The sequence below is a fragment of the Corythoichthys intestinalis genome, chromosome 9, assembly GCF_030265065.1.
Source record: "Corythoichthys intestinalis isolate RoL2023-P3 chromosome 9, ASM3026506v1, whole genome shotgun sequence".
In the NCBI taxonomy this organism is placed as follows: domain Eukaryota; kingdom Metazoa; phylum Chordata; class Actinopteri; order Syngnathiformes; family Syngnathidae; genus Corythoichthys; species Corythoichthys intestinalis.
Genome location: NC_080403.1, coordinates 7,199,806 through 7,227,766, shown reverse-complemented (window position 1 = coordinate 7,227,766; position 27,961 = coordinate 7,199,806). Strand labels below are relative to the sequence as shown.

General features: G+C 39.8%; 1 protein-coding gene across 1 annotated transcript in view; it reads left to right on the top strand.

The window, feature by feature from the left end:
• The window catches only part of cfap20dc (CFAP20 domain containing), an 89,548-nt gene that overhangs the window by 49,965 nt on the left and 11,622 nt on the right, over window positions 1-27,961 (top strand). The window contains exons 14-16 of the mRNA XM_057846943.1: window positions 2,076-2,312; window positions 5,879-5,940; window positions 25,655-25,749. Of these exons, the coding sequence (XP_057702926.1) occupies window positions 2,076-2,312; window positions 5,879-5,940; window positions 25,655-25,749 (394 nt within the window). The remainder of the gene's footprint in view (window positions 1-2,075; window positions 2,313-5,878; window positions 5,941-25,654; window positions 25,750-27,961) is intronic.

Here is a 27,961-nt window from a genome sequence, read left to right as displayed (position 1 = left end):
GCTTTTTTTCCCATCTAACTTAAGATTTGTATCCCTGAAAATTGCATTCCATTGCTAAGCATAAATTGAACTCACTGTGCAGATAAAATAAAATAAACAGCCCGATAGTAAAAAGAACACTATGAGTATTTTGATATTTTATATTCCATTCCAAACAGGGTTTGATGAGATCATACTTTAAACCATGAAACCCAATGTATCCTCATCTCTTTTCCTTGCCATTTTACCCTGATCTTGTGAATTTATATTGGCACATTATTTGGGCTTATACTGAGCAGAGAGGTTTCGGAAAGACAAAGCAGTGGAAGAAGGCTTGTAAACCAATGAGGGGAGGATAATGTGTTGATTTTATTTTAAGGATTGTAAAGTCATGAAGAAAGGGATCAGACTATATTGTTGATCACGAGTTTGAGGCATGAATCTAAGATATAAGCATAGTCAGCTAGGGTGATGGCACAGCCTCCAGGGAGTTGTATTTGACGGTTGTTTTCTTCCTGAGTTTACACAACAGTGTTGCGACACATCCTCGTATCCCTCTTCATGCCTGTGGTGTACGATGCTGATTTTTGGCAACTCCTGACAGGCAGTATGCAGTGATGCCTCTGACTGAAAGGTTGTCATAGAAATTTGACATTTGAGTCTGTTCTCCCCTAGGCCTTGGTTTATTATTTATTAAAATTAATTCATGGACTCACCACTGACACCGGGGCAAGGCCAGAGTCGTTTTGCACTACTCTCCCAAATGAATAGACTGGATGGCCATCTATTATGAACAGAAAATGTTTGCCTTTAATTTGGAGTATTTTGCAGTCGGATTCTGTAACCTCTCCATTTAACGTTGGAGGCTTTAGCAGAACTACTTTGACGCAGGGCTGTCAGCAGACTTGCAGGGACCCGGGGACAAGAGACCATTATAAGGCCCCCCCACCCCACCCCTGCCACCGGCTTGCCACGACAACATACGCAGTACTTTAACGCTTTGCAAGCAATGAAAGTGAAAAATTTCAAATTATTTGAGATGGACAGTTACATTTAACAGACCGTATTGTGATGTGACACAAACAACTTCAATCTATTGTCCCATGTAGGCTACAACACAATACAACTGAAAGTGCTATGCCTGCCTGTTAAGCAACAAAACAGTATAACTAAACATCCTGTGCCTGCCCCCTCCACATCCCTGGGGTCGCCAAGCTCTCAAACAGTGATGCGCCTAGATCCTTTGACAGCAAGTCATTTATAACATCAATGAAATCCAGTTTTTGAGCAAGGTCAGGCTCAATGTAGAGCATGGTGTTACCGGCATCCCCAAGGGGCCGCTGTCCCCTACAATATGACCAACTTTACCAGTTTGGCCCAGACGAAGAGGTGGGCGAGCATAAGGGGGTGAGATAGGAATTGTTGCGAGTTGTTGTGCGGTAGTGCTGAGTTGAGTGGCTGTGAGTCCCCAATTGTTAATAAAAGTTCCAGCAAAAAGCCATCCGACGTGTCTTTGCGTTTTTATGCACATCGCCACCTTTCTGAAGGAAGACCCGGACGAACTGACAACGAAGGAGCCAAGTAAATCGCCGGTCCACTCTACACTACGGTACAGAGTTGAGAGCACTGCAACTTCCCATAAAGTGCAGTTTGGTAACAATGGCTAGGTTGGTAAGCCTGCCCTGTGATATGGTGGAGCTCAGGTAGTTTTTAAAAATTATTTTCATTTTACTGAAGGCCCGCTCTCCTCCAGCTCGAGTCATTGGCAAAGAGGCAAAGACAAGAAAATGCGTGCGCCAGAGCGGGATCAAACCATTCTCTGCGGAGACGGGGGGGCTCATTGTGCAAAAAAAGGAAAAAATATAAAAATATATATTTGAAATATTTAATATGTTTTTAAGTATATATCGAGAAGAACATAATATTTAATCAGACAATGATTTAAATAAATTAAGGGTCCTGAAGCCCGGGACAACATACCCGGTTGCCCCCGCTCCCGTCGACGGGCTTGCTTTGACGGAATGCAAAGCTGTTTCATTTGAACTGTGTCTGTCTGCATAAGTGATTTGTTTTGTTTTTGTGAAATTATTTCAAAGGAGGAAGACAACACAAGCCAGCCTAGTGATTCTGGTGATTGGCACTTAGACCCAACCAGTAGCCTACAATTGTACATGGTGGATGATGATGAGCTCCAAATGCTTGCGAGTCTCAAAAGGGAGCAGGAGGAAGATGAACACAAAGCCTCGGGCCTCACTGCATCGCAGATCCACCAGTGTAACGTCAGCATGAGTCTAAGCAGTGAGGACACGTCTACCTGGACGCACATCTCCATGGTTTGTACAAGATTCTACTCAGCCACTTTAATCCCAGTAAGCATTACGCACATATGCACTTACCATTGGTAATGATGACTACACTGACCCTCTATCTCCCTTCTGGAATAATTTCACTGACCGTCGCTGACCTGCACACTTGCTCATTTCCATTTCAAGCTCCCTATCTACGGCACCGCAAAGTACTAGCACACCTCTTTCTCTGGTGTGTTTCCTGCATTACAAAAGATTATGGAGATAGAAACACATTAATTGGTCTCTTACTGCTTTAAAAGATTCACTGGCACAATAGCGACCATTTCCCCACATGACTAAAAATTATTTGGGTCATTTGAAATTATCCCCTGTGGTCTTTTTAGAATTCAAAGACGGTATAGAGGCTGGTGAAGGTCATTTAGATCTATTGTCCATTAGCATAAGCACATTGCACTTAGGAAGGGAGAGTGCAGCCCCGTCTAAACCCAAATGGCTGCTCTGTATGATCCCCAGCGAATGCATCATTATAGATGCTAATTTTATGAGCCTGTTACCATTTCACTACATATACCACAGGTATCTGATAATGGTTGACTTCCAGGTAGCTGTATTAGCACTTGGAATGCCCCTGTTTTGGAATTCCACTATTAAATATATTAGAAGCAGTTTCTAAAGTGAACCAGATATGACTTCCCCACCATGTTGCTGGATTCGGTTGCCCTGGGCCTTCAACTAGAGATCACGATGTTTGAGACAACAGTGAAACGTGTCTTTCCATAAATCATCACAGACAATATACATGTATGTGTCAAGCCAAAGTAAATATGCCTGCCAATAGTAATGTCTTCATTTGAAATCCTGGCAATGCACCCGCTTTTATAGGCATACACGGGAAAACAAATGCCCAGTGTCCGTTTTCAAATGCAGGCGTGACTTAAATTCATTCACAAAGCTGAGCTCATGGCACATATAACACGAGGGCAGGAAACAATATGCACGTCTACAATTTGGAAATCATTGATAAAATGAATAGATTTTTTTTTTCTCTAAGATGCAGAAGCAGATTGAAATTTTAACATTTTGGTTCACCAAATGACCGGACCAACAAGGAGCCACAGCTCCAGTGAGGGATAGTAAAAAATATCATTATCATGATTGATTTCTCTTCTAGAACAATGTACATCAATACACAAGTATCAAATGTTGAAACTAAAATATGTAAGTCACAGTGTGAACAACACATTACACATACAAAATAAATCACTGGTACATTTATGTTCCTAAACAGAGGTGGGTAGTAACGCGTTACATTTACTCCATTACATTTACTTCAGTAACTTTTTGAGAAAAATGTACGTAAGAGTAGTTTTACAAAGCAGTACTTTTTACTTTTACTTGAGTAGATTTGTGAAGAAATGCTACTCTTAATCCACTACTTTGGTTTACACTAGTTGTTACATTTATCCTCTTTTTTCTACATAATAGATTTTACTTTTTTGTTTGCCGGAGATAATGCCAACAAAGGCTCTACCAGTTTAATCAATGACGCATACACTGCTGGCCAAAAGTATTGGCATCTCTGCAATTCTGTCAGAAAATGCTCAGTTTCTCCCAGAAAATGACTGCAATTACAAATGCTTTGGTAGTAATGTCTTCATTTATTTTGCTTGCAATGAAAAAACACAGAAGCAAATGGGGGGGGGAAATCATTATCATTTTACACAAAATTCCAAAAATGTGCCGGGATAAAACTATTGGCACCCTCAGCCTAATACTTGGTAGCACAACATTTAGACAAAATAACTGCGAACAACCGCTCCCGGTATCCATCAACGAGTTTTAGACCAGCTGTAATTACTCTTTGGCCAACTGCTCCAGGTCTCTCAAATTTGAAGGGTGCCTTCTCCAAACTGCCATTTTCAGATCTCTCCACAGGTGTGCTATGGGATTCAGGTCTGGACTCATTGCTGGCCACTTTAGAAGTGTCCAGTGCTTTCTCTCAAATTATTTTCTACTGCTTTTCTAAGTTTATTTTGGGTCATTGTCCTGCTAGAAGACCCATGACCTCTGACGGAAACCCAGCTGCCTCACACACGGCCATACATTATGCTGCAAAATTTGTTGCTAGTCTTCAGACTTCATAATGCCATGCACACGGTCAAGCAGTCCAGTGCCAGGTGTAGCAGAGCAACCCCAAAACATCAGGGAAACTCCACCATGTTTGACTGTGGCGACCGTGTTCTTTTCTTTGAAGGCCTCATTTTTTTCCCTGTAAACGCTATGTTGATGCCTTTTTAAAAAAAGATTTATATATACATATACATATATACATATATATTTCTTTGGCTTAATGTGGTTATGTAATAGGTTATAATACAGTATAATAATAACGGTTCATTTAGATAACTTTGTGTTCAGAATAAATACCATTATTAAAAAAAAAAAAAAAAAAAAAAACATCGTAAGCAATTACTCACAATGTTACTCATTGCTTGATTATTCTTTTTACCAAATACTTTTTTATTTGTACTTGGGTACATTTTTTGGATGACTACTTTTACCTGAGTAATATTATATTGAACTAACGCTCCTCTTATTTGAGTAAAAGGTTTGGCTACAATACCCACTTCTGGTCCTAAATGAAAATATTAGTTTTCAAAGAAGCTTTTTGTTTTTTCAGAACTGCACAACATAAGTCTTGATTTCCCTTTTCAAGCTATTTTTTTTTTTTTTTTTTTTTTTTTAAACAAACCATCTGGCAAGTCAGGTTATAAATATAAAACATAGGTCTTTTGTGTGTTCTAATTATTCTCCTTATAATTGGCATGTGTTCATTATGTCCTCTGCACAATTTTTTTTCCTGTTAATTTCTGGCATGTGCCTTTTTCCAAAAAGGCAATTTTCAAGGTATCTTTTTGAAACAAACCATCTGGCGTCTCCGGTTAACGGCATCATACCTAGAATAATTGTGTCCATGCATTCCCTTTACAGGGAACTTGCCTTCATCAGTTCATCATACTGGAAAAATTCCACAGGCTACCATTTTGAAGCAATACACACAGTTGAATAAGGCACTGGGGCATGCTGATAAGTTAAATAGACTCAAACATCGTATGGTCTCCGACCTCAGTATGACTGATTTTACATCACAGTTGTGCAATATAAGCGCCTTTACATAGCCACAAGGCTTAAATTGCCTCCTGCTGTAATGATATGCTCCTGCGCTTGGACAAAATGAAGAAGGTAATGTGTTATTGTTTCTTGCAGCAGGATGACTATGTCTGATACTGTAACAGAAACAGATTTATTTATGTATTTATTTTTACCATTCACGAAAGAATTTCGCACCCTTGTTGAGTGTCTGCATCCCTCTCAGCTGTGATACTGGAGGTAATCTCGCACACATAGATTGCACTGCATCCACTTGTATGCAGGCAATGAATATACCAGTGTGAGTATTTAATTTTTTGGGTTGGTTGGTGTTGTAAAATTGACTTCTCTTTGCCCTCCAATCCAATCATAATAAATTCATTATACCGTACGCTGGTTTGTTTCGGGGAAAGTTAAAGCACCTTGTTTTTCTGATCCAGCCAGGTAATCAAGGTCAGCACTACCAGAAGGAAATGAACCCGTTCCAGTGCGGAAACCCAAGGTAATCTGGATCCATGAAATGAAGTACTTGGGGCTGCAGTAATGCTGTAATCAAGAAATTAGATTAGAAACATTTATACCTTGCACGGCAAGGTGGCTGAGTGGTTAGCACGTCCGCCTCGCAGTTCTGAGATCAGGGGTTCAATCAAGGGCTTCGGCCTTCCTGTGTGGAGTTTGCATGTTCTCCCTGTGCCCACATTCCAAAAACATTCATGGTAGGCTGATTGAACACTCTAAATTGTCCGTAGGTATGAGTGTAAGCGTGAATGGATGTATGTCTCCTTGTGCCCTGTGATTGGCTGGCAACCAGTTCAGGGTGTCCCCTGCCTACTGCCTGTAGTTAGCTGGGATATGCTCCAGCACCTCCGCAACCCTCCTGAGGAAGAAGCGGCATGGAAAATGAATGAATGAAATTATACCTTGCATTATAAATTTAGGAGATGTAAAACGAAAGAAACAAGCGTTTATGCTTGCAATAATATTTATTTTGGCTTGCTACGATTGCATTTTTAAAAGAGCATTAATTGGGAATACAAAATAAAATTCCTGAGTGTTTGTCTTCAAACTATGCAGAATTGCACTTTCATTTAAGAAATTTAAATACCTGAACTTAACCTCAAGCGGGATAAAAAAATAAACAGATAAGGATCCAAATACAACAAAAGAACAATTGGCTAACTTGCATAGCAAAATCCGCTAGCTTAAGTTCTATAAAATGCTAACATTTGTTTTGTAAAGCTCTTAGCAAATCGTTCAAACACATATTTCCACACACAAAAAAAAAAATCAAAATATAATTCTAAATTACGAATGCATAAACAAACATACAGTATCAACTCAAACAAAAAATTACAACCTTTTGTTGGGGGAAGGAGTTCGATTCAGCCGTTAGGACACAAGAGGGCAGTGTATCTACCTAAATCAAACAATGCAAACACAAATCATTTCAACGCCACTCTAAGCGAATTCTCGAAGCAGAAACATTAATTGGAAGATTTTTTTCTAATCGAATTTCTGGAGTTAATTGATTATTTGTTGCAGTTTAATGTGTAACCATGGCATATTTATCTATTGATGTTTGTCCTTTGTGTTTTAAAAGAAATATCTTAAAATGATACGGATAAATCAAATTCACAAGTATTTTACCAGTCCAGAAAATTATACAAATAAATAAAATTCCTAAGTATTTTACCAATCCCCACTTGATATAGCTGTACTATGAAAAAGTATTGTTTTATATTTTGTTTTTTTTAACTTTTAAAACACATCCAATTGTGTAAAAATGCCCCTCAGCCCCCTGCCCCTCCCAAAATTATAATAAACTACACCTAATGCAGATAAATCTGCCTTGATGGGTTCTGTATTTGTGTTTCATTGCATCCGAAATGAAACACATAATAACTGACTGCAGAATTAAGGCTAAATGTCAGCTGTCAGATGCAGACGGGGGCTCATCTCCCTCACAAATGAGTGCAAATAAATGCCTTTTGTGTGTGTTTTTGTCTCCCTTAACTGCTGTTTGTCTTTTTTCACAAGTGCACATTATTATCCTTCCGTTTTCTTCCGTGCTTGTCAGACCAGATCGCTGGGAGCTACAATACCATTTAAATAATGATAGAAATCACATTCTGCTGCTGAGAGTTTTATAAAATCCAAAAGTTTGAGTTGTACTCAATGTAAAAGGCCATGTCGGGTAGACTCCATGTTTGAGAATTTAAGGCTAGTTTCCTCTAGCTACTCAAGATGCCTTGCTTTTGCAACATACATTTACACAGCTTAACCCCCCCCCAAAAAAAGTGTCATATTGGCTACAATATTAACTAGTGCTGTCAAATTTGTCACATTAACGGGCGGTAATTAATGTCTTTTAACTAATAACGTTAAAATATTTGACGCATTTAACGCATGCGAGGAATGACCTGCTCACGCATTGCCCCAAAAAGATTACAATAAAGCCGTGTTTTTGTACAATGAGAACTAAGAGGCAGAGTGGCGAGTGGACAAAGGCAACTCTGTCATAACAAACATAAGTATTGTTGCGAGCGATGCGGGAAAGAATGACAGGAGATGATCTTTTTCTTAACACGCTTCACTGAACACAACGCAGAACATATACCATTTGCAGCCACCACTGACAGTCATGGTTCCTGGACTTCTCACCATGCATTTGGGCAGAACAGTTAAGTCGCTATAGTGTCATTTAGTGAAAGCACAACCAAAATAATATTCCTATCTCTCAAAAAAAAAATAATGTTCACAAAAAGAAAAGCGTTCAATGCAAAGAGAACATTTCGTTTAGCTCAACAAATACACTTGATGGCAATATTTAGTCACAATATACAAACTATCAGAGGTCTCGTACGTTGTTAAGTCTACACTCAAATGAACGTAAGGTACAATTCACCCGGAAACTATGGCGTCAGTCGAGGGGAAAAACGCACTCATTGGCTAGAGCTCTAATTAATTTAAAACTCGCCATTGACACCTTGTGGTGTATTTCAATCACTACATCACGTAGTTAAAGACACTGTGGAAGAACGGCAGGGAGCCCATGTGACGTCTCGCTCGGCGACGTCATCAATGGTGAGCTATTTAGTTTGCAAATTTTATTAAAACGAAAACATTAAGAGGGGTTTTAATATAAAATTACTATAACTTGTATTCACATTTATCTTTTAAGAACTATAAGTCTTTCTATCTGTGGATCCCTTTGACAAAAAGAATGTTAATAATGTTAATGCCATCTTGTGGTTTTAATGTTATAATCAGGGGTGCACATAAGTGGTTCGCATGCGCGCATGCGTACTGGACGTAGACAAACGCGCGGGCACTCAATGGATTCCATACGCTTTTGCGTACCGATGGCTGACCACTGTATTTGCGGCGGACACGAGAAAATCACTTCTCAAAATGTCAAAGAGGCAGGCCCCACTGAGTACCGGTAATTATTTCCGTGTTCCCCCACCCCCGTCAAAAGACAGACAGACGAGAGAGACGTCACCGGAGCTACCGAAAAAAAGGACATTTGCTGAAAAGTGGCTGCAGGAGGTAGGTAGCATGGTGCAAATGATGCTTGCACGGAAATGTGGTACAAAATTTGCCGTGAGAATTCCAATGTCGCTAATAAAAGCAGTGCATTTTATGTCGTAGGGTCAAAGAATTTCAGCCATCCAAACTTTGAAAAGCACGAAAAAATACAGAGCATGTGGCACTTAAGCAAACTATCGATGTCAGACAGCACCCCACTCGCCCTGCACAGCGCTATGCACTGACAAACGTGTTTTTGCTCGCATTTCACAAAGCTAAACATGTACGTTCTCACAAAGCTAAACATGTACGTTCAATGAGCTCTTATGAGGAGGAGGGCATCCCACTTTTACAAAGGCTTGGAGTTAATGTGGGAGCCGCATAATGCCCTTTATTTTGAATTGGTGCTTTTATGTTTATTTCTTTACATTTCACTTCGAAGTAATGGCAATTTTGTTGTGCCAGTTGATGTTAATCGAGCATTAATTGTTAATATAATTAATTAAAGGTAATTGGCTCTAAGTAAAGCTTGTCATAATTTTATCGCATCAGGCGGGTCGGCTCTCAAGCTCAATGAGGACCAAGTCACATCTCCAGGTCCTCTTCTGAGAACCTGGGCAAAAAATTATGTGCACCCCTGGTTATAATCAACAAATACAGTACCTATGTACAGTATGTTGAATGTATAATCTGTCTTGTCTTATCTTTCCATTCCAACAATAATTTACAGAAAAATATGGCATATTTTAGAGATGGTTTGAATTGCGAATAATTAAGATTAATGAATTTTTAAGCTGTGATTAACACGATTAAAAATTTTAATCATTTGACAGCCCTAATATTAATTAGTTATACAAGTGTGCCATGATTAACATTCGGTTTGCAAGTGTTGCTTGCATGACCCATGTATGTGGATGCCAGACCCCACATATAATTACCATTTTTGGACTATAAGTCACACTTCTTTTCATATTTTGGCTGGGCCTGTGACTTACATTCAAAAGCGACTTATAAAATGTCAAAATATTACATTTATTCAACAATAGACAACCATGGAACTAACATCACTCTCGACCAGCTCCTAGAGGGTATGCTTCTTGTTTTAGAAAAGAGTGAGTCTTAGAAAAGATATTTATGTATATATACTTATATATTTAAGACATTAATAAAATCTTTATAATAACGATGAGAAAGAATTGTCGATGTAGAGTTGTTTGGTTTACTTTATTAACTTTTATGTGCGTTTCATTCATATTCATTTATTCGTAACATTTTTTTTGAAGGCCTAGACTTGTTTTTTTTCCAACCCTTCAGATGTTGTTTTTTAAAGCTACACAAGAACAGTGAGGAAAATAAGTATTTGAACACGCAACGATTTTGCAAGTTCTCCAAATGAGAAATGATGAACGGGTTTTAAATTTTCATGGTATGGACTTGTCCACTGAGAGACAATCCAAAAAATAAAAAATCCAGAAATCATTGTGTATGATTTTTTAACAATTTATTTGCATTATACTGCTGCAAATAAGTATTTGAACACCTGAGAAAATCAATGTCAATATTTGGTACAGTAGCCTTTGTTTACAATTATAGTGGTCAAACGTTTCTTATAACTTTTCACCAGGTTTGCACAGACTGCAGCAGGGATTTTGCACCACTGCTTCACACAGATCTTCTCTAGATCAATCAGGTTTCTAGACTGTCTTTGAGAAACACAGAGTTTGAGCTTCCTCCAAAGATTTTCTATTTCTAGAACCTTGATACAGTATGCTTTTTACGAAGCCATTCCTTGGTTAATCTGGCTGTCTGCTTCATGCCATTGTCATGTTGGAAGAACCAGTCACAATCAATTTTCAATGCTCCAACTGAGGGAAGGAGATTATTCCCCAAAATCTCAATACATGGCCCTGGTCATCCTCTCCTTAATACTGTGCAGTCGTCCACTCACATGTGCAGAAAAACACACCCAAAGCATGATGCTACCACCCCCATGCTTCACAGGAGGGATGATGTTCATGGGATGGCACTCATCATTCTTCTTCCTCCAAACACTATGAGCGGAATAAAGACCAACCGACGTTCAATTTTGATCTCATATGACCACATGACTTTCTCCCATGACTCCTCTGGATCATCCAAACAGTCATCGGCAAACTTAAAACAGGCCTGGACATGTGATGGTTTAAGCAGGGGAACCTTCCATGCCATGCATGATTTTAAACCATGACGTCTTAGTGTATTACCAACAGTAACTTTGGATATGGTTGTCCTGGCTCCTTTCAGGTCATTTACCAGCTCCACCTGTGTAGTTCTTGGCTGATTCCTCATCATTCTTAGGATCATTGAGACCCTACGAGGTAGATCTTGCATGGAGCCCCAGTCCGAGGGAGATTGACAGTTATGTTTAGCTCTCTTCCATTTTCTAATAATTGCTCCAACGGTGGGTCTTTTATCACCATGTTGCTTGGCAATTGCCCTGTAACACTTTCCAGCCTTGTAGAGGTCGACAATTCTGTCTGTGGTGTCTTTGGATAGTTCTTTAGAGTGTATGGGGTGGACAGGTGTTTATATGCAGCTAACAGCCTCAAAAAGTCCACTTATTTTTGAGAATAAGTGGATTGGAGGTGGACTTTTTAAAGGCGACTAATAGACCTTTAAGGCTCACAATTCTAACTAATAGACAGGTGTTCAAATACTTATTTGCAGCAGTATAATACAAATAAATTGTTTAAAAAATCATACACTGTGATTTTTTTTTAGATTGTCTCTCACAGTGGACAAGCACCAACAATGAAAATTTCAAACCCGCCCATCAATTCTAAGTGGGAGAACTTGCAAAATTGCAGGGTGTTCAAATACTATTTTCCTCACTCTAGCTGCAGAAATCCGAACAGTCTAAAATTTTCTCTGAAGTTGAGTGAAAAAAAGATATGTGACCTGAGTTTTGGAAAGAAAACTAGAAACTCGTACCCGAAGCCAAGAGATAATATGGAGAACGCAATGCTACTGCAGGCTACAGCAAAGTTAAGCTAATAACACAGTCGGCGCGCGAACAATTACCCCAATCTATGAGTCAAAGGCAGTCTACTACATGCTATGAGAATTGACAACAATTCTGGTGAAGAGGCCGTTCTTGTGCTTTAACATTCTAGCTTGCTAAGCTAAAAGGTGTTTCTGTTAGCCCTACAGGACTTTGCAACGCAGCTGCCCGTTTTTTTGACGCCAAATAAGGCAATTATTCATTTCTTTAAGATAATGGTTACTGTGTATAGCTACTTGGCAAACCAGATACTTTTCCCACCCAAAAATGCGACTTCTAGGTCAATGCGACCTATATGTATTTTTTTTTTTTTTTTTTTTTTTTTTTTTTTTTTTTTTTTTTTTTTTTTGCCATCATGAGGCATTTTTGGAGTAGATCGATATTTACCTTGAGGCGACACATAATCTGGAAAATACGGTATATGTTTATTATATTTAATCATCATAATTACAGTGGTACCTCGACATACGATCGCTTCGACAAGATCTTTTCGACATCCGACGTAAAATTAGACTCACCATCCGACAACATGCTCAAAATACGATGACATGACAGCGCCGCAGACGGACACACAGCGGATTTACTTCTGACAGAAATCAACACAGGTTCCAAGAATATTAGTGCAGGTAGTGAAACAAGGGGAAAGGTGACGCTTACCATTGAAATGAAGATGGAAATGATAGAACAATATGAGCGTGGGTTGCGCATCCTTGAACTGGCTCGTCAATACGGCTGTAGAATGTCGACGAGCCCCCTCCGACATCCGTTCGCCAGTCTTTAGAAGTTAAGGTGACAATTATTATTGTGGCAACATCGCAAAAGGAATCGCTGGCTTCGTCAGGTTTTTAATCATTTATTTGAGAACTTGTGCAATGCAACACGCTAACTGTCCGCCGCAGTTGACGCTAGCAACAAAACATTAAAAGAGAAAGTAAAATCTTAACCTCACCTCTCCCTCGCTTTGTCACGTCAGCGACACGGTGCGTTCAGGTACAGCACGCAAAACAAGTCCGCCACATTAGAACCCGATTCGTTACATTATTAAAGTAAATTAAATTATTATTATTTTATTATTCAGTTTTTTTTATTATTTTAATAAATACGTTTTAATAATTTATTTGTTTTGCTCTGTGTAATTGACATTTGTAATACTACCAGCATTATTCATTAAGGATTTAGTGTCGATTTTCGGGCTGCTGAACGAATTAATGGAATTATAATGTATTCTTATGGGACAATCCTGCTCAACAGACAACCATTTCGACTTACATAGTCCTGGAACGAATGAACTTCGTATGTAGAGGTACAACTGTAAATATTTCTTTATGACAAAATATAATTATACATGAAAAAAAGGTAATTTAAAACAAAATTATCATTTATAAAGTTAGAAAAATACACTCCGGTTTAGTTCCCCAATAACACTCCAAAGGTTTTTTTTGTTGTTGTTTTCTTTTAATTTAATGGTATTTAAATGAGTGCCTTATGAAGGGCTAAAGCAACACTAGGGAACTTTTCAACCTTTACAAAATATTTTCATAACATTTGTGATGATATGTCGACTGACAACTAGTTGAATGACACCTCTGTTATCGCCTGAGGGGGTCTGTATCGCTTTCACCGGCATTAATTACCTTTGAGGAGAGTGGCAGGAATCCTGCCACACACAAAAACTACAAATGTGCTGACTGCTTTACGGCATACATCACTTCCCCTTTCCTCATTCATATGATATTGTTGAATCACATCTGGATTCATTACCTCATCACTATTAATCCTTTCCACTGCCTCTGGAAACAGAAATATCATTCAGTTAAACTGCAGGCGACCAGGAGATCAGGATTTTACGACATTGTGCATTGGTCCTCATAGGAAATGCAGTCTTAAAGCAAAACACTACTGCTTTTGTCCACCTGCACCGCTAAAGTCGATCTAAACTGAAAGTTCCTTAAGTGTTTGCTTCTCCAGTGACCCAAGCATACTGTGAAAGTATCTGGGCAAGACCCTGAATTCTAAATTGCTCCCACTGTGTACTGCATTGCATGGCAGAAGCACCGCTTACTGGTGTGTGAATGTGAACCAGTAAGGCGCTTTGGGCACTGTAATAGGGTAGCTGAGTTACGTCGGTGGTGTAAGTCAAAATGTTAAGTTAAAAAAGGTAGAGGTTTACTGTAGTGGATTAGAACATTGTTTGAACTTTTAATTCAATCTTTTGCGTATCACTAGAAGGAGCGCACATACCACTGAAGGCACTCGCACCACACTTTGAGAACGACAGGTGTAGATATAAGTGCTATCTACTTTTAAGTCCTCTCAATTTCCCATTCATTTTGAAGCCTCAAAGTACATTTGTTAAAACTCGATCCTATGCAGCCACTTCATTCTTCTGAACATTCTTCTGCAATCGCTAATGACGTGATTAATCAACAATCAAATCTGTGCTGAATATAAGAGCGCAGTTTAACTAATTGACCAATTTGCCCATTTCTAATTTTAAATACAGAATTGACTTGAATCAACGTTGACTATAACCTTCATTAAAATTCAAGTGTGTTTGTGAGAAGGTCCTGAAAGAATAATTAGCATCATTAGAGTGAAGTACCTCTTGGGAGGAGTAGAGAACAAGTATTGATTTTAGACACTGTCCAGCAATATGCTCAAAGCTATCATTAATTCTGCACATTATGGGTTAACAATGGCAGCAGATGACTAGTGCAAGAGACATGCTAACGTAGGTGTGTATGAATAGAAAACCTGCTTAGTGCTTTTGTCCCTCACCCAATCTGGCCACATATTTTTCCCCATGTACAGTATGTATAGCGTGTTACACAAGAAGACAAAGGGATTGCATCATGGACAAATCCATCCTACTGTGCTGAACTACTTTTGATTTATTGATGAAAAGCAGTGCAATGATATATAGGCTCGCAGTTTTAGATGGTTTCCTCAGTATGTTTCTATGCTTATTTGTCCCTGGGTTGTTTGAATACCCAGTGGGGCAGGGATTTTCCTCACCGGATTGAATATTTGCTGTTGACAAGTACCTCAAACACCTTCCAGTCTCGAGCTTGTTGTTTCTCTTTTACTTTGAAGCGGGCCTTGATTTACATATTGATGAAAAGCTTCCGTGGATGGTTTTCATTCCTCTTCTTTTTTTGGCGTCAAATGCTGACACTGTGCTACTGTTGAGATCCGTCATGCAGGGTTTTTGGAGAGTCCTGCAAGGCATCCTCTTTGGGAGACAGAACAGTTCTACAAACAATTGAAGCACTCTTGGTGATGTGTTTAGTGTTGCCAGAGTTATTTTTTAAACATTCTTAAAATGTCTCTTCTCATTCTCTTCCTGCGTGTGATTTTTTTAAAAGTAATTGCCAGGGTGATAAAGAGAGATCCCTTGATTGTATTTCACTTGGGCAGATTTGGAAGAGTTTAATGTCAATAACTTCTGCCAAGTCGGAATGGACAAATTGAAGTCCAAGTTTCAGTTGTGCTAGCAGAAAAGTCCGATGACACCTCTGAGTTAGATGTGGCTATATTCCGAGCATAATTACTCACACGGAGGAATGTATTCCCAAAGGGCATTTCATTAGGTACACACAGAAAATCTATTCCAGGGTTTTCCAAACTTTCACCAAGACACAAAGAAAAAAAATGTTTCTTCCCCATGAATAAAGAACAAAACTTTGCCTGTGATTCAGTCAACAGAATACTTGACAGTTTTGTACTACTACAGTACACAACTTTGTAAAACCTCAACTGACAAAAACTTGGTTCCCATTCCTAAATTTGGCAAATACTGATTTCATCGCATATACAGTGGACCCTCATGATACGAGCACAATCCGTTCCACGACCAAGCTCGAAACGCGAATGTTCTAGTTAGGGCCCGAGCACTAAGCGTGCGAAGGCCCTATTGTTTTGCAAAGGATTATTATTATTATTAGGGCCCGAGCACTAGGCGTGCGAAGGCCCTATTGTTTTGCAAAGGATTATTATTTTATTTTTTTTTTTTCAGGGCAAATGAAAACAGCCAATTTAGAGGCCTGAACATGCACGAAAAGTCACCAAAATTTGCACATACATGCGGAAAATTGTAAATTTCGATAATTTTGCAACGTTGCAAAAAAATGTAACAAAATGGCTCAGTGGCGCCCCCTTGAAATTTTAAAATTGGCTTATAACATTAGGATCCGTCAGCGTAGAGCAATGAAATTTGGGGAGTCTATACCTTGTCCAAAACCGCTCCAAAAAAGCATTGGCACCCATATTCCAAACCCAACAGGAAATCGGTTATTTTGGATTGAATATGAAATTTTTATCGATTTACACGGTGCACATTTGAGACCTTTTCGCCGAGGGAGTTAGTATGATCATCTTCAAAATTGGTGAGACTGTTCATGAGACATATGAGATCTTAAGTTTCTAAAATGGTGCGTTTTCATACACGAGTCTGACCTGGGCGTGGTGCCAAAGTCGGCCATTTTTTCGGCAAAATGATAAATTCAGTAAATGACTAATAATTCCTTGACACAACGTTCAATCTTTTTCACATCTGCCATGTATGTGTGGTATCCCACCCTTGACACGAGTGCATTGAAATATTACCCATTAGGCCTAGCGCCCCCTAGTGAGAACAGGAAATGCCTTTTTTAACGAGACAGGTTCCTCCTCCAAGGGAAAAAAAATCTGTTGACCTCAAACCTGCATCAGGGGAGCCTTAAGACCTGTGTTCAGATGCCTGATGAAAAATATTGAGGTTTCGTTGAAGCGGAGGGGTCCAAACAGGAAAGTGAAAATGACAGTCAACAATTTGTCTCGCAAAAAATTTTGAACAGTCATAACTCGGCAGCTATACAACATATTTGCGCCAAACTTCCCGTGCTTATTGAGAGTCATACCCTGAAGGGTCTTGTAGGGATCATTTGCATCAACTCTACAGTGCCAGCTAGTGGCGACAGAAAGAAGTTTTAAAAAAGGCCTTTCCTATTGGGTTTTTTCAACATAGAGCGAGGAAATTTGGGGAGTAGATACCTTATGCCTAACTGCTCCAAAAAGTCTCTTGCACCCGTATTCCAAATCCAACAGGAAATCGGGTATTTTCGATCGAATGTGAAATTTTCATGGGTTCACAGTAAGAGTTTACATTTGGAGGCTTGAATATGCATAAAAACCCACCAAAATTTGCACATACATGCGGCTTTGGATAACGTTCGATAATCTTGCAATGTTACGAAAAAATGTAACAAAATGGCTCACTGGCGCCCCCTTGAATTTTTCAAAAAGGCCTCTCCATTTAGGTTTTTTTAACATAGAGTGATGAAATTCGGAGAGTCAAAACCTTTTGCAAAACTGCTCCAAAAAGTCTCTTGCACACACATTCCAAATCCTACAGGAAATCGGGTATTTTGGATTGAATGTGAAATTTTTATCCATTTACAGTGTGCACATTTGAGACCTTGGCACGGAGGGAATTAGTTTGATCATCCTCAAAATTGGCGAGACTGTTCATGAGACATATGAAATCTTAATTTATCAAAATGGTGTGTTTTCATTCACGGGCCTGACCTAGGCGAGGTGCCAAAGTCGTCCATTTTTTCGGCTAAACGCCAAATTCGGATAATGACTGATAACTCCCTCATACAACGTTCAATCTCTTTTAAATCTGGCATGTGTGTGAGGTATCCCAGCCTGAACAGGACTGGATTGAAATATTACCAATTGTGCCTGGCGCCTCCTAGTGGGAACAGGAAATGCCCTTTTTTACGGGACACACTCCTCCTCTAAGGGAAAAAAAAAAAAATCAATCAACCTCAAACCTGCATAAGGGAAGCCTTAAGACGTGTTGAGATGGCTGATGAAAATTATTGAGGTTAGGGTAAAGCAGAAGGGTCCAAAAGGAAAGTGATTATGACTGTCATCATTTTCTCTCTCCACATATTTTGAACTGTCATTACTTGGGAGATGTAGAGGGGGGCTGTCTGCCACCACCCCAAACTGCATGCCGTCCGAGTTTGCGTGGCGTCCGAGTTGCGCCAAACTGCGAGGGCCCATTCAGTCCTGCTTGCAGGCCTAGTTAGGGCCTGAGCACTAAGCGTGCGAAGGCCCTATTGTTTTGCAAAGGATTTTTTTTATTTTTTATTTTTTTTTCAGAGCAAATGAAAACGGCCAATTTGGAGGCCTGGACATGCACGAAAAGTCACCAAAATTTGCACCTATGTGCGAAAAATTGTAAATTTCGATAATTTTGCAACGTTGCCAAAAAATGTAACAAAATGGCTCAGTGGCACCCCCTTGAAATTTTAAAATTGGCCTATAACATTAGGGTCTGTCAGCGTAGAGCAATGAAATTTGGGGAGTCTATACCTTGTCCAAAACCGCTCCAAAAAAGCATTGGCACCCATATTCCAAACCCAACAGGAAATCGGTTATTTTGGATCGAATATGAAATTTATATCGATTTACAGGGTGCACATTTGAGACCTTTTCGCCGAGGGAGTTAGTTGGATCATCTTCAAAATTGGTGAGACTGTTCAGGAGACATATGATATCTTAAGTTTCTAAAATGGTGCGTTTTCATTCACGGGTCTGGCCTGGGCGTGGTGCCAAAGTCGGCCATTTTTTCGACAAAATGACAAATTCAGTAAATGACTAATAGCTCCTTGACACAACTTTCAATCTTTTTCATATCTGGCATGTATGTGCGGGATCCCACCCTTAACACGAGTGCATTGAACTATTACCCATTAGGCCTAACGCCCCCTAGTGGGAACAGGAAATGCCTTTTTTTACGAAACAGGCTCCTCCTCCAAGGAAAACAAATCTATTCATCTGAAACCTTCACCGGGGGAGCCATAAGACATGTGTTCAGGTGCCTGATGAAAAATACTGAGGTATGGTTGAAGCAGAAGGGTCCAACAGGAGAAGTGAACATGACTGAAGCCATTTCGTCTCACCACAAGTTTTGAACAGTCATAACTTGGAAGATCTACAACATATCTGCGCCAAACATCTCGTGCTTGTTGAGTCATACTCTAAAGGGTACTGTAGGGGTCATTTGCATCAACCCTACTGCGCCAACTAGTGGCAATAGAAAGTCACTCGTTTTTCCAAAATATGTCCAGTTCTTTTCAGGTTGGTCATTGTAGTTTCAAGACCTTTTGAAATACTTATTTACGGCCCATTTCCACGTCTCTGTCTGTTGCCATGACGACCCTTTGTTCGCCATTAAAAGGAATTTTTTTTTTTTCAGAGACTCAGGCAGCTTATAGAGCCACAGAATTTGGCACACTTGGTCAAATTGGCCCAGTTAGAAGATTCATTTTGGTTTTGAATAAGGGCTTGGCTGCACAGCTCAGTAGTAGCTCCTTTTTTGTAGTACTCTTAGGTGTGTAAAGAGGCGACTTTCGCGCATGTTAGGTTCTAATGAGATGATTAGAGAGGAGGATCTGCCACCACCCTGACCTGCACACTGTCCGAGTTGCGCTAGATTGCGAGGGCCCGTTCAGTCCTGCTTGCAGGCCTAGTATTATGAATTGATTTTCTATGTAAGAAAAAAAGCGGGAGATTGACAGGCTGATTGGTGCAGCGTCTTTAAGGAATTCGGCCCCCCGGCCAAGTCGCGGAAATAGCGACAGCCGAACGGAGTGGTGTTCCGCTGGAACCGCTCCCGCAAGTCGACCGGGAAGGGCCAAAATTCCGCGCATTCACTCCGGTGTTAACCCTTTGCACTGACTCCAAGTTCCAAAAGTTTGAAGAAGGCTCACCGAAAACAGGTTGACAAATTAATTTGTCGACAATGGTCCAAAGCAAGACAAAAACAGACGTGGGAGAGACAATGCTGGATCCAGTGTCGGCAAAACAACGCCCACATAGAAATGTTCCTGAGAAGCGACAGTTGTTATCTAAATGTTCAGTCCTTTTGAAAGCTGCGGTGGAGTGGGCCGGGCCGAAGGCGTGCCAGGGTGTTGTCTTGGGACCATCCCTCTGTGGCAGGTTTGGGCTATCAACTTGTTATCCTGGTTGGGCGAGGGTGTTCTCCGATGCTACTTGTTTTAGGACAGAGCTCCCTGCTCTTTGTCCTGGAGTAACCAGGAGAACTGATTGCGAGAGTTATGCATCAATCTTGCTCATGACGTACACGTTGGGCTTCTGTGATAAGATGGCGTTGTGTATGTTTTATGCCCTCTATTCTGCTTCTTTTCATCAAACTATGGTGTAAGTGCCATTTAATTTATATAAGTGTGTTAGAGTAATACAAACAGTCCTAAAGTAAATATGAGAAATGATAGTATTCCCTGATTGATTATATATTACGTGTGTTAGAGTAATGCAAACAGTTAGACAGTGCTCTCCTTCGTCCTGACCCCACCGGAGACTTGATGACGATCTACGTTCCTACCCTCATCTATGGTCACAAGCTGTGGGTCGTGACCGAAAGAACAAGATCCCGGATACAAGCAGCCAAAATGAGTTTCCTACGCTGGGTGGCCGGGCTCTCCCTTAGAGATAGGGTGAGAAGCTTGGTCATCCGGGAGGGCTGCTACTCCTCCGCGTTGAGAGGAGCCAGTTGAGGTGGCTCGGGCATCTGGTTCAGATGCCTCCCTGGAGAGGTGTTCTGGGCATGTCCCACCGGCGGGAGGCCATGGGGACAACACAGGACACGCTAGAGAGACTATGTCTCTTGGCTGGCCCGGGAACGCCTTGGGATCCCGTCGGAGGAGCTGGTTAAATTAGCTGGGGAGAGAGAAGTCTTAGGATTCCCTGCTAAAGCTGCTGCCCCCGCGACCCGACCCCGGATTAAGCGGTAGATGATGGATGGATGGACGGACGGTAAAACTTAATTCCATTTAATGTGTGTAACACTTCCCATGACCACCCATGTTACTCCTAAATAATAATTCAAGGCATCATTTTTAAAGCTAAATAATCTGAATGAAATGTATAAAACAATGTTGAATTCTAGCGATGTAAAGAAAGTGTGAGCCGAGGTGGAGGACAAGGGGAATGAGCAGAGCCAAAGCAAAAATGTAATATACATACATACAGATATCTTATTCAATATTCCAAAAAAGAACCAGAAAATTCATGGACTGTTCAGTTTTATTTAAATCTGTGCAGTATAGAAAAAACAAGCAATTAAATTGACTGCACTGTGAACAGAAGCTTAACAAGCTTAAAAACTCCAAAATTTAGCTTAATGGCGGATTGCAAGCAACTATCGGGTGCATACCGTCACCTACTGTCCAAGAGTGTGTTGGTTTTTATTGGTCATTAACTTGTTCACGTGCCTAATCTTGTTTGTACTCGTGTTGCTGCCTCTAGTGTTCAGTTACAGTGTAGATGTACGGGGCTTATCGATTGCGCCGGAGGCATGAAAATGAAAAACTATCGATTTACAATGAGAAAAAAAGAAAAACAAAGTATGACATGTAACGTAGGCAACAATTTGAAAAGTAGCGGAGTAAAAAGTACAGGTACCTGCTGTAAAATGTAGTGGAGTAAAAGTAAAATGTACCACTTCCTATTTGTACTCAAGTAAAGTACAGATACACAAAAATGTACTTAAGTACAGTAACGAAACACTTTGTTACATTCCACCACTGCTGGAGACAACAAGGATGAGCAAGAGCTGGGCAGATGAGGCATTCTGATGATATGAGATGCTCATATGCCCCCTAGCTGTACGCAGAGACACTCGGACACGCCAAGCGAGAGAGACTCTTTTCTGGATTTCGCTCGTATGGTGAAAATGTGCTCGCATGATGACTCATTTTCTCTCATGACGATCTCGAGACACCTGTGGATGTATATTTGAAGGCACAGCTGAAACACAGCTTCTGTGTGTAGCTTAAAGAGAAAGTTAAAAGAAATCGTCCAAAATATCAGAAAAAAGGACTTTCACAAGTCTGGTTCATTTATTGGTGCCTGAAAGTGACACGTTTATCTGCTCAATTAATTCTCCGCATATACAAAAATGATGAAATTGTTCAAACATCATGCCACTGAGGAAGGGAATAGTTTCTGATGCGCTTTCGAAATGTGCATATCAACCAAGGAACAAAAGCAAAAGACCTTGTGAGGATGCTGCTTGAAGAAGTTTGTGTTGTTATGCACAGTAAAACTATTACTGTTCGTGAGTACATGAGCTGAAAGGCCACTTTGCAAAAATAAAATCGATATGTAGAATAAAGACGAAAAATGTAACGACTCTAGTGTAGCCCAAAGTAGTGGAGTAAGAGTAGTGTTTCTTCACAAACCTACTCATGTAAAGGTAAAACGTATTGTGTGGTACAGCTACTCCAAGAAGTACATTTTTCTCAAAAATTACTCAAGTAAACGTAACTGAGTAAATGTAATACGTTACTCCCAACCTCTGCTCATATTACAGTTTCCAGATAAATACAGGACCAAAGGCCTTATTTTTTTTCAGACATTTCCTGTCGTCTGAAAAAAAAACTAATTTAAATGTTGTTCATCATAAACATCGGTACATTTGAGGGAAAAAAGTGAAGCTAACAATCTTAAGATTATATCTGAAATTCGAAATTCAAAAGTGGAAACGTGTGTTTTTTGGGGGGGTTTTTGTTTGTTTTTTTGTTTTTGGAGGAACTGGAGCCCTTCAAAAATTAGACGGTGATCTGAGGAAAGAAAATTATGAGTAAATACTAAGGAGACATATCAAAGATATCCGCTAGGTAATCAAAGCAAATTGATCTGGCAAACGCGCTTTGGATAAAGGACACACATAAATATAACAAAGTCAATTTTGTAGAGGTGTCATCAAGTCTTTGTCTCTAACATACTTACTTGAGAATGTAGTATGGGCAAGAATTAAACACATGTGCCTGCAAGATGGCCTAAAAAGTCTTGCCGGCTATCTGGCCATCGTCATTTTTAGATTGAAAATGAAACACATAGAAGGCAATGTTTTTTTTTGTTTTTTTTGTTTTTTTTTGTATGGACGCAGAAATGTCTAAACTACTGCTTTTTTGCCAAAAAGCAAACCACAAATTACCTCATCATTTGAATGTAAAGTTACGCGACTGTATGGATACAACATGGCGGCCATCACAAAACAAAGAGCTTTTTAAGTTGAAAATTCATGCGTACATCCCAGTGTCTATAGATATAAGCATAGAACAGTCTAGATTATTGGTTGACTGGCTTTGCAGTATCGGCCGATACCATGCGGATACCACCCCGTTTATATATATATGTATATATAGCTTATGGCCTCTGCCTTCTCCAGCATTTCTAAAACATGTTTGGTTACCTTATTTTTTAGTGCAGGGATAGTTGTCTCCGTAATATATTTATGACTTGGGACCTTAAATTAGTGAGCCATAAAAAGCCGGAATCAAGGGGCAAGGTTACAAAGAACAGTCATTTCGGTGATTTTTTCGGACATCCGTTTTGCTGCTTCACCCTTCTCGTCGCACATCTCTTTCCGACGAAATAAACAAATGTTTTATCAGGTTCGAGGTGTTGAAACTGGATGATTTAACTTCACTTCTCGAAACATTCAGGCGGCAAATCCTACATGCAGCCATTGTACTGGACGGAGTTTCGATGCTAAAATATTGCCAGACCGCCGACATGCTTTTCTTCTAGTTGGTTTTCCCTTCGTATGAAAACGCCGCCTAGGCATTGGTTGAGAGTGGCCATTGGCCCGCTCTCATTGGTCTGGAGCAGGTCAATAGCGATAGCTGCTTGGCATGCAAAGTGATCACGTGCGATCACCCAACACAGAGTGCAGTGACTGTCAGGAGTAAAAAAGCTGTGTGACTGTCAAGGGGAAAAAAGCTGTGTTCAATGTTTACCAGTAAATGTTATCGGCACCCGTTTTGTTGGTACTCACCGATATCATAATTTCAGGCTGGATCCCCACCCCCCTGCCGATACTGGCATCGTTAGTGGTACATCTTCAGTTAAAAGCAAAAAAACGGGCCGTTATCATTCATTTTACGTAAATATTTCAACCTAAAATTACAGTGTTGTGTAAATCCAACGTGGCGGCCATCACAGAACAAAGAGCTTTTTAAGTTGAATGTTATAAATAAATGCGTACATCCCAGAATTTTCTATAGATATAAACATAGAACAGTCTAGATTTTTGGTTAAAAGCAAAAAAACGGGCAATTATTATTCATTTTACGTAAATATTTCGAGCTAAAGTTACGCAAATTTTTCCCATGCATTTTTTCCACAAAGTTTCGAAGTGCATGCATTGGGCTATTTTAAATAATGATTACCTTGAATTCTCGACCAAATCACTCTTGAAACACTCCTGCCTGCTTGTATGCAGTGAAACGTTCGTCCTTTTTTCACCTAAATCCAGTGTTTGAACGCAGTGTGTGTTTGAGTTTATCACAGTAAAAGCCAAATGCTCTGCCTGTGTCAGCCTCCAATGGGGAGGCATTGCACAATATTTGTGGGAGCTGTCTTGTCAACTGATGGTGAAGTCTATGGTTATATTCCTTCGTATTTGAATAAAAAGCTTAGCTACTGTAAAATGTCTTGTTTTCGTTTGTGGATTCTCTAAAACTGCTAATGAAAAATAACATGAAAAAAGTGATAAAAATCTAAATTTTTAACATGAAATTGATTAATGGAGGTAATAATTCTACACTTTGCCATTAAAAAAAATTATTATCATAGCTGTAGTTTGCAGTGGGTAATGCTCTGCTTCATGACAAAGGTTTGTTTCGTAGAATTTTCTAAGGCCATTGAATTATTCCCACCTACTAGACTGTAAATTAAATTAGATGAGTGAATGAGAATATTCTTAGGCGATTATTATTTATATGCAATAGCAGCATTTATTAGAAAGGCAAGCATTGAAATACACAAAATGTCAAAGTTATGCCTATCCGAGCATTATTATCTTTGGCATCAGCTCGTGTATTGAAATCTAATTAGATTTGAATATTAAGACTGGCAAGTTAAGATGTGGTGTTAAAAAGTTGTTGTACTTTGTTTTTTTTTCCCATCCTGTTTTAAGTTTAATATGGAAACACGAAGTAGATCAAAATGAGTGGCACCACCCATCCTCGTTGTTGTTGCTGATGAGATGGATGTTTGATTTGCCTGCAGCCTGATGAATATTAAAACATACAGAGGTTATCGTTTCCTCATTAAAGATGCTATGATGTGCTTTTATGAGATGCTTTGTCCAGAGGCAAAAGATGTAAATGGGTGATTATGCAACTCATGTGAATTATGTTTCAAAAGATTAATCTCTGCCGCGCTGCCAAGTCACATTTCCTCTGGAGACGCGTTGTGTTGAAACACTGCGCAGTGACTTATGTATAATTGAAACCTGGGAGAGTATGCTCGCGTGGAGAAAGAACTCGCAGAAGACGGGCAAGGTTGAGAGGCGCTATCTGGGTCAGAATGTTGTCAGATTCAACTCGCAGTGCGAGTCCGGACAGAATAAATGATAGTTGGGCTAACGCGTCGAGTCTAAGCGTGTATTTGGAGGTGCCCAAGGACAGTGGACCACTGGTTAGCCATGTGACAGCACATGATGATGGGGCCTTCATTGTTAACGTGTCATAGAGGCAATTTTGATGTGCTGCCCCCTGCAGCGGGATGAAGAGTATAATGGCACGTGATGTCATGGCTGTGTTCCTTTATGGTCTCTTCCCAGGGAGTGGATGGATGTGCTCAGCCCCCCCATTCTGCCTCCTAGCAGCCAGAGAAGGTCAGACAACACAAGTAACCATCGTCAGGATCTAATCCGAGGTACAGTAAACCTTAAGGTTGATCGTTCTGCCCCCGTGACTCTTTTATGTCCCTTGAGGTCAGGGAGACGACGCGCAATCCATCCCCCATCACGTTAGCACGCACACACAATGAACTAATGGAAACACTAAAGACACCAACCCATGCAGCCAAGCATGATTGGAATGCACATGCAATTGTAATTAGGAGTAAAACCCCACGAGAGTGACGCTCTCTGTCCTGTGTAGGTCAAAACAGACGGGGCTCATTACAGGTCTTTACCCGCCCCCCCAGACACACCGACAAGGTTAATTGATGAAACCTTTCCAGTTTACAACATCGTTTTTTTAAACCTCTTACACAATGTGTCTCATAATTAGTTTTCATTATCGTCGCCCAAGTTCTGATAAGATAAAATGTTCCACCCGGAGCCTTCCATAACCTTTTTAGCATTTAACTGCCTGTCAATTTAACAGCCAAATTGGTGTGCTTTAAAGTAGTGAGGATTACAGGGGGGGCTCTTTACAGCTTCATAAGGTGATCGTCACTCGCCGCATCTCAACTCTTGATTCATAAGGGGCGAGAAAATGGCAGAAAACTTTTAAATCTACCTGAGTCCGAAGGTCACCCCACATGACTCTCCCTTTATTCCGCTGGGGAGAATCTCCTACCATCATTATCACCTGGACGTGCCTAGAAAATATAGCTCACACGACACATGGAATAGGTACAAATGCATTATACTGTTTCCTCACTACATTGTGGTACCTCACCCGTAGCCACATATCACATCTTGAAGCAATTGTGTTTCAGGGGTTTTAATAGTGCACTTACCACCGGGATAAATAGGTTCATTGTAATCTTTTTGCCGTACATCTAACTCAAGAGTTTAATCCAGCACTGCAATCTGTCTATCTATATAATAAGTTATTGTGTCGTTTTCTTTTTGTTTTGACCAGCAAAACAACAACACAGTTGTCATAGAATTACCCTTTTATTTGACCAAAGTAATCATAAGTCAACATTTAATAGAAAATATGAACCAATGAAAATCATACCTTGGTTTCTAATGGGAAAAAAACTCATGTGACAAGCCTGGACAAAAATAATAGTACCGTATTTTGGGACTATAAGTCGCACCTGAATATAAGTCGCACCAGCCATAAAATGCCCAACGAAGAGGGGGAAAAAAAAACATATAGACCGGAGTATAAGTCGCATTTTGGGGGGAAATTTACTTGATAAAATCTAACACATAGAACAGATATGTCATCTTGAAAGGCAATTTAAGATAAAAATACAATAGAGAACAACATGCTGAATAAGTGTACAGTATGATAATGTTATGTAATGTTGTTCACATGATGCATGAACAACGAAATGCGAACGTGGCCTGTTTGTTAACATAACATAGCTATTAAGAGTTATTCAGATAACTATAGCATAAATAAGATTCTAACAACTTTACCAAACCATCAGTCAAACACCAAAATAACATGTGAAATAATATAATAATGTGTTTATAATTTCACACATAAGTCGCTCCTGAGTATAAGTCGCACTATGAAAAAAACTGCGACTCATAGTCCGAAAAATACGGTACATAAAGGGACAGACAACATCTAGTATATATGACCTTCATGATATAGACGGTTGCCCTAAAGCATTTAAGTATACACATCCTGAACTTCTTAAAGGGGAAGTTTTTATAGAATTTTTATATTAATTTTTATATTATATATTATTTCATATATTTTTATATCAGGCTTAATCTTCGAGTTAGTGGATGTTTAATTAGTCGAGGGAGTTGATTTCAACAACTTCCCAGCACTTTGTCAGTTATTTGTTAGTTTTAGTGCTATGGAGTGGCTAAGCTATCGTGAGTCAATGGTCGCATCTTAGCAAGCATGTAAAAAACAACATATGCACGCATAAGGCTATGTCTACACTAGGACGAATAATGGCCTTAAACATGTAATTCGTTGGACTATACGGCATGTCAGCTACACTAGTATGCCTATTATCTAGATTAGTAATATTACCCGCTGTATAATATGGACTGCTGTCTCTTTACAACAATCGGATACTAAGGAAGTGACATCATTCCGTCGCTATTTTTAGTGCGGCATGACGGCATCATAAACATTGGAGGCGGACGATCTCCACCGGTGTGTTTATGTCCTAGCCAGCAGCAAGTACTGTAACTACAGCTTATATTGTTCCTCGTTCTTCG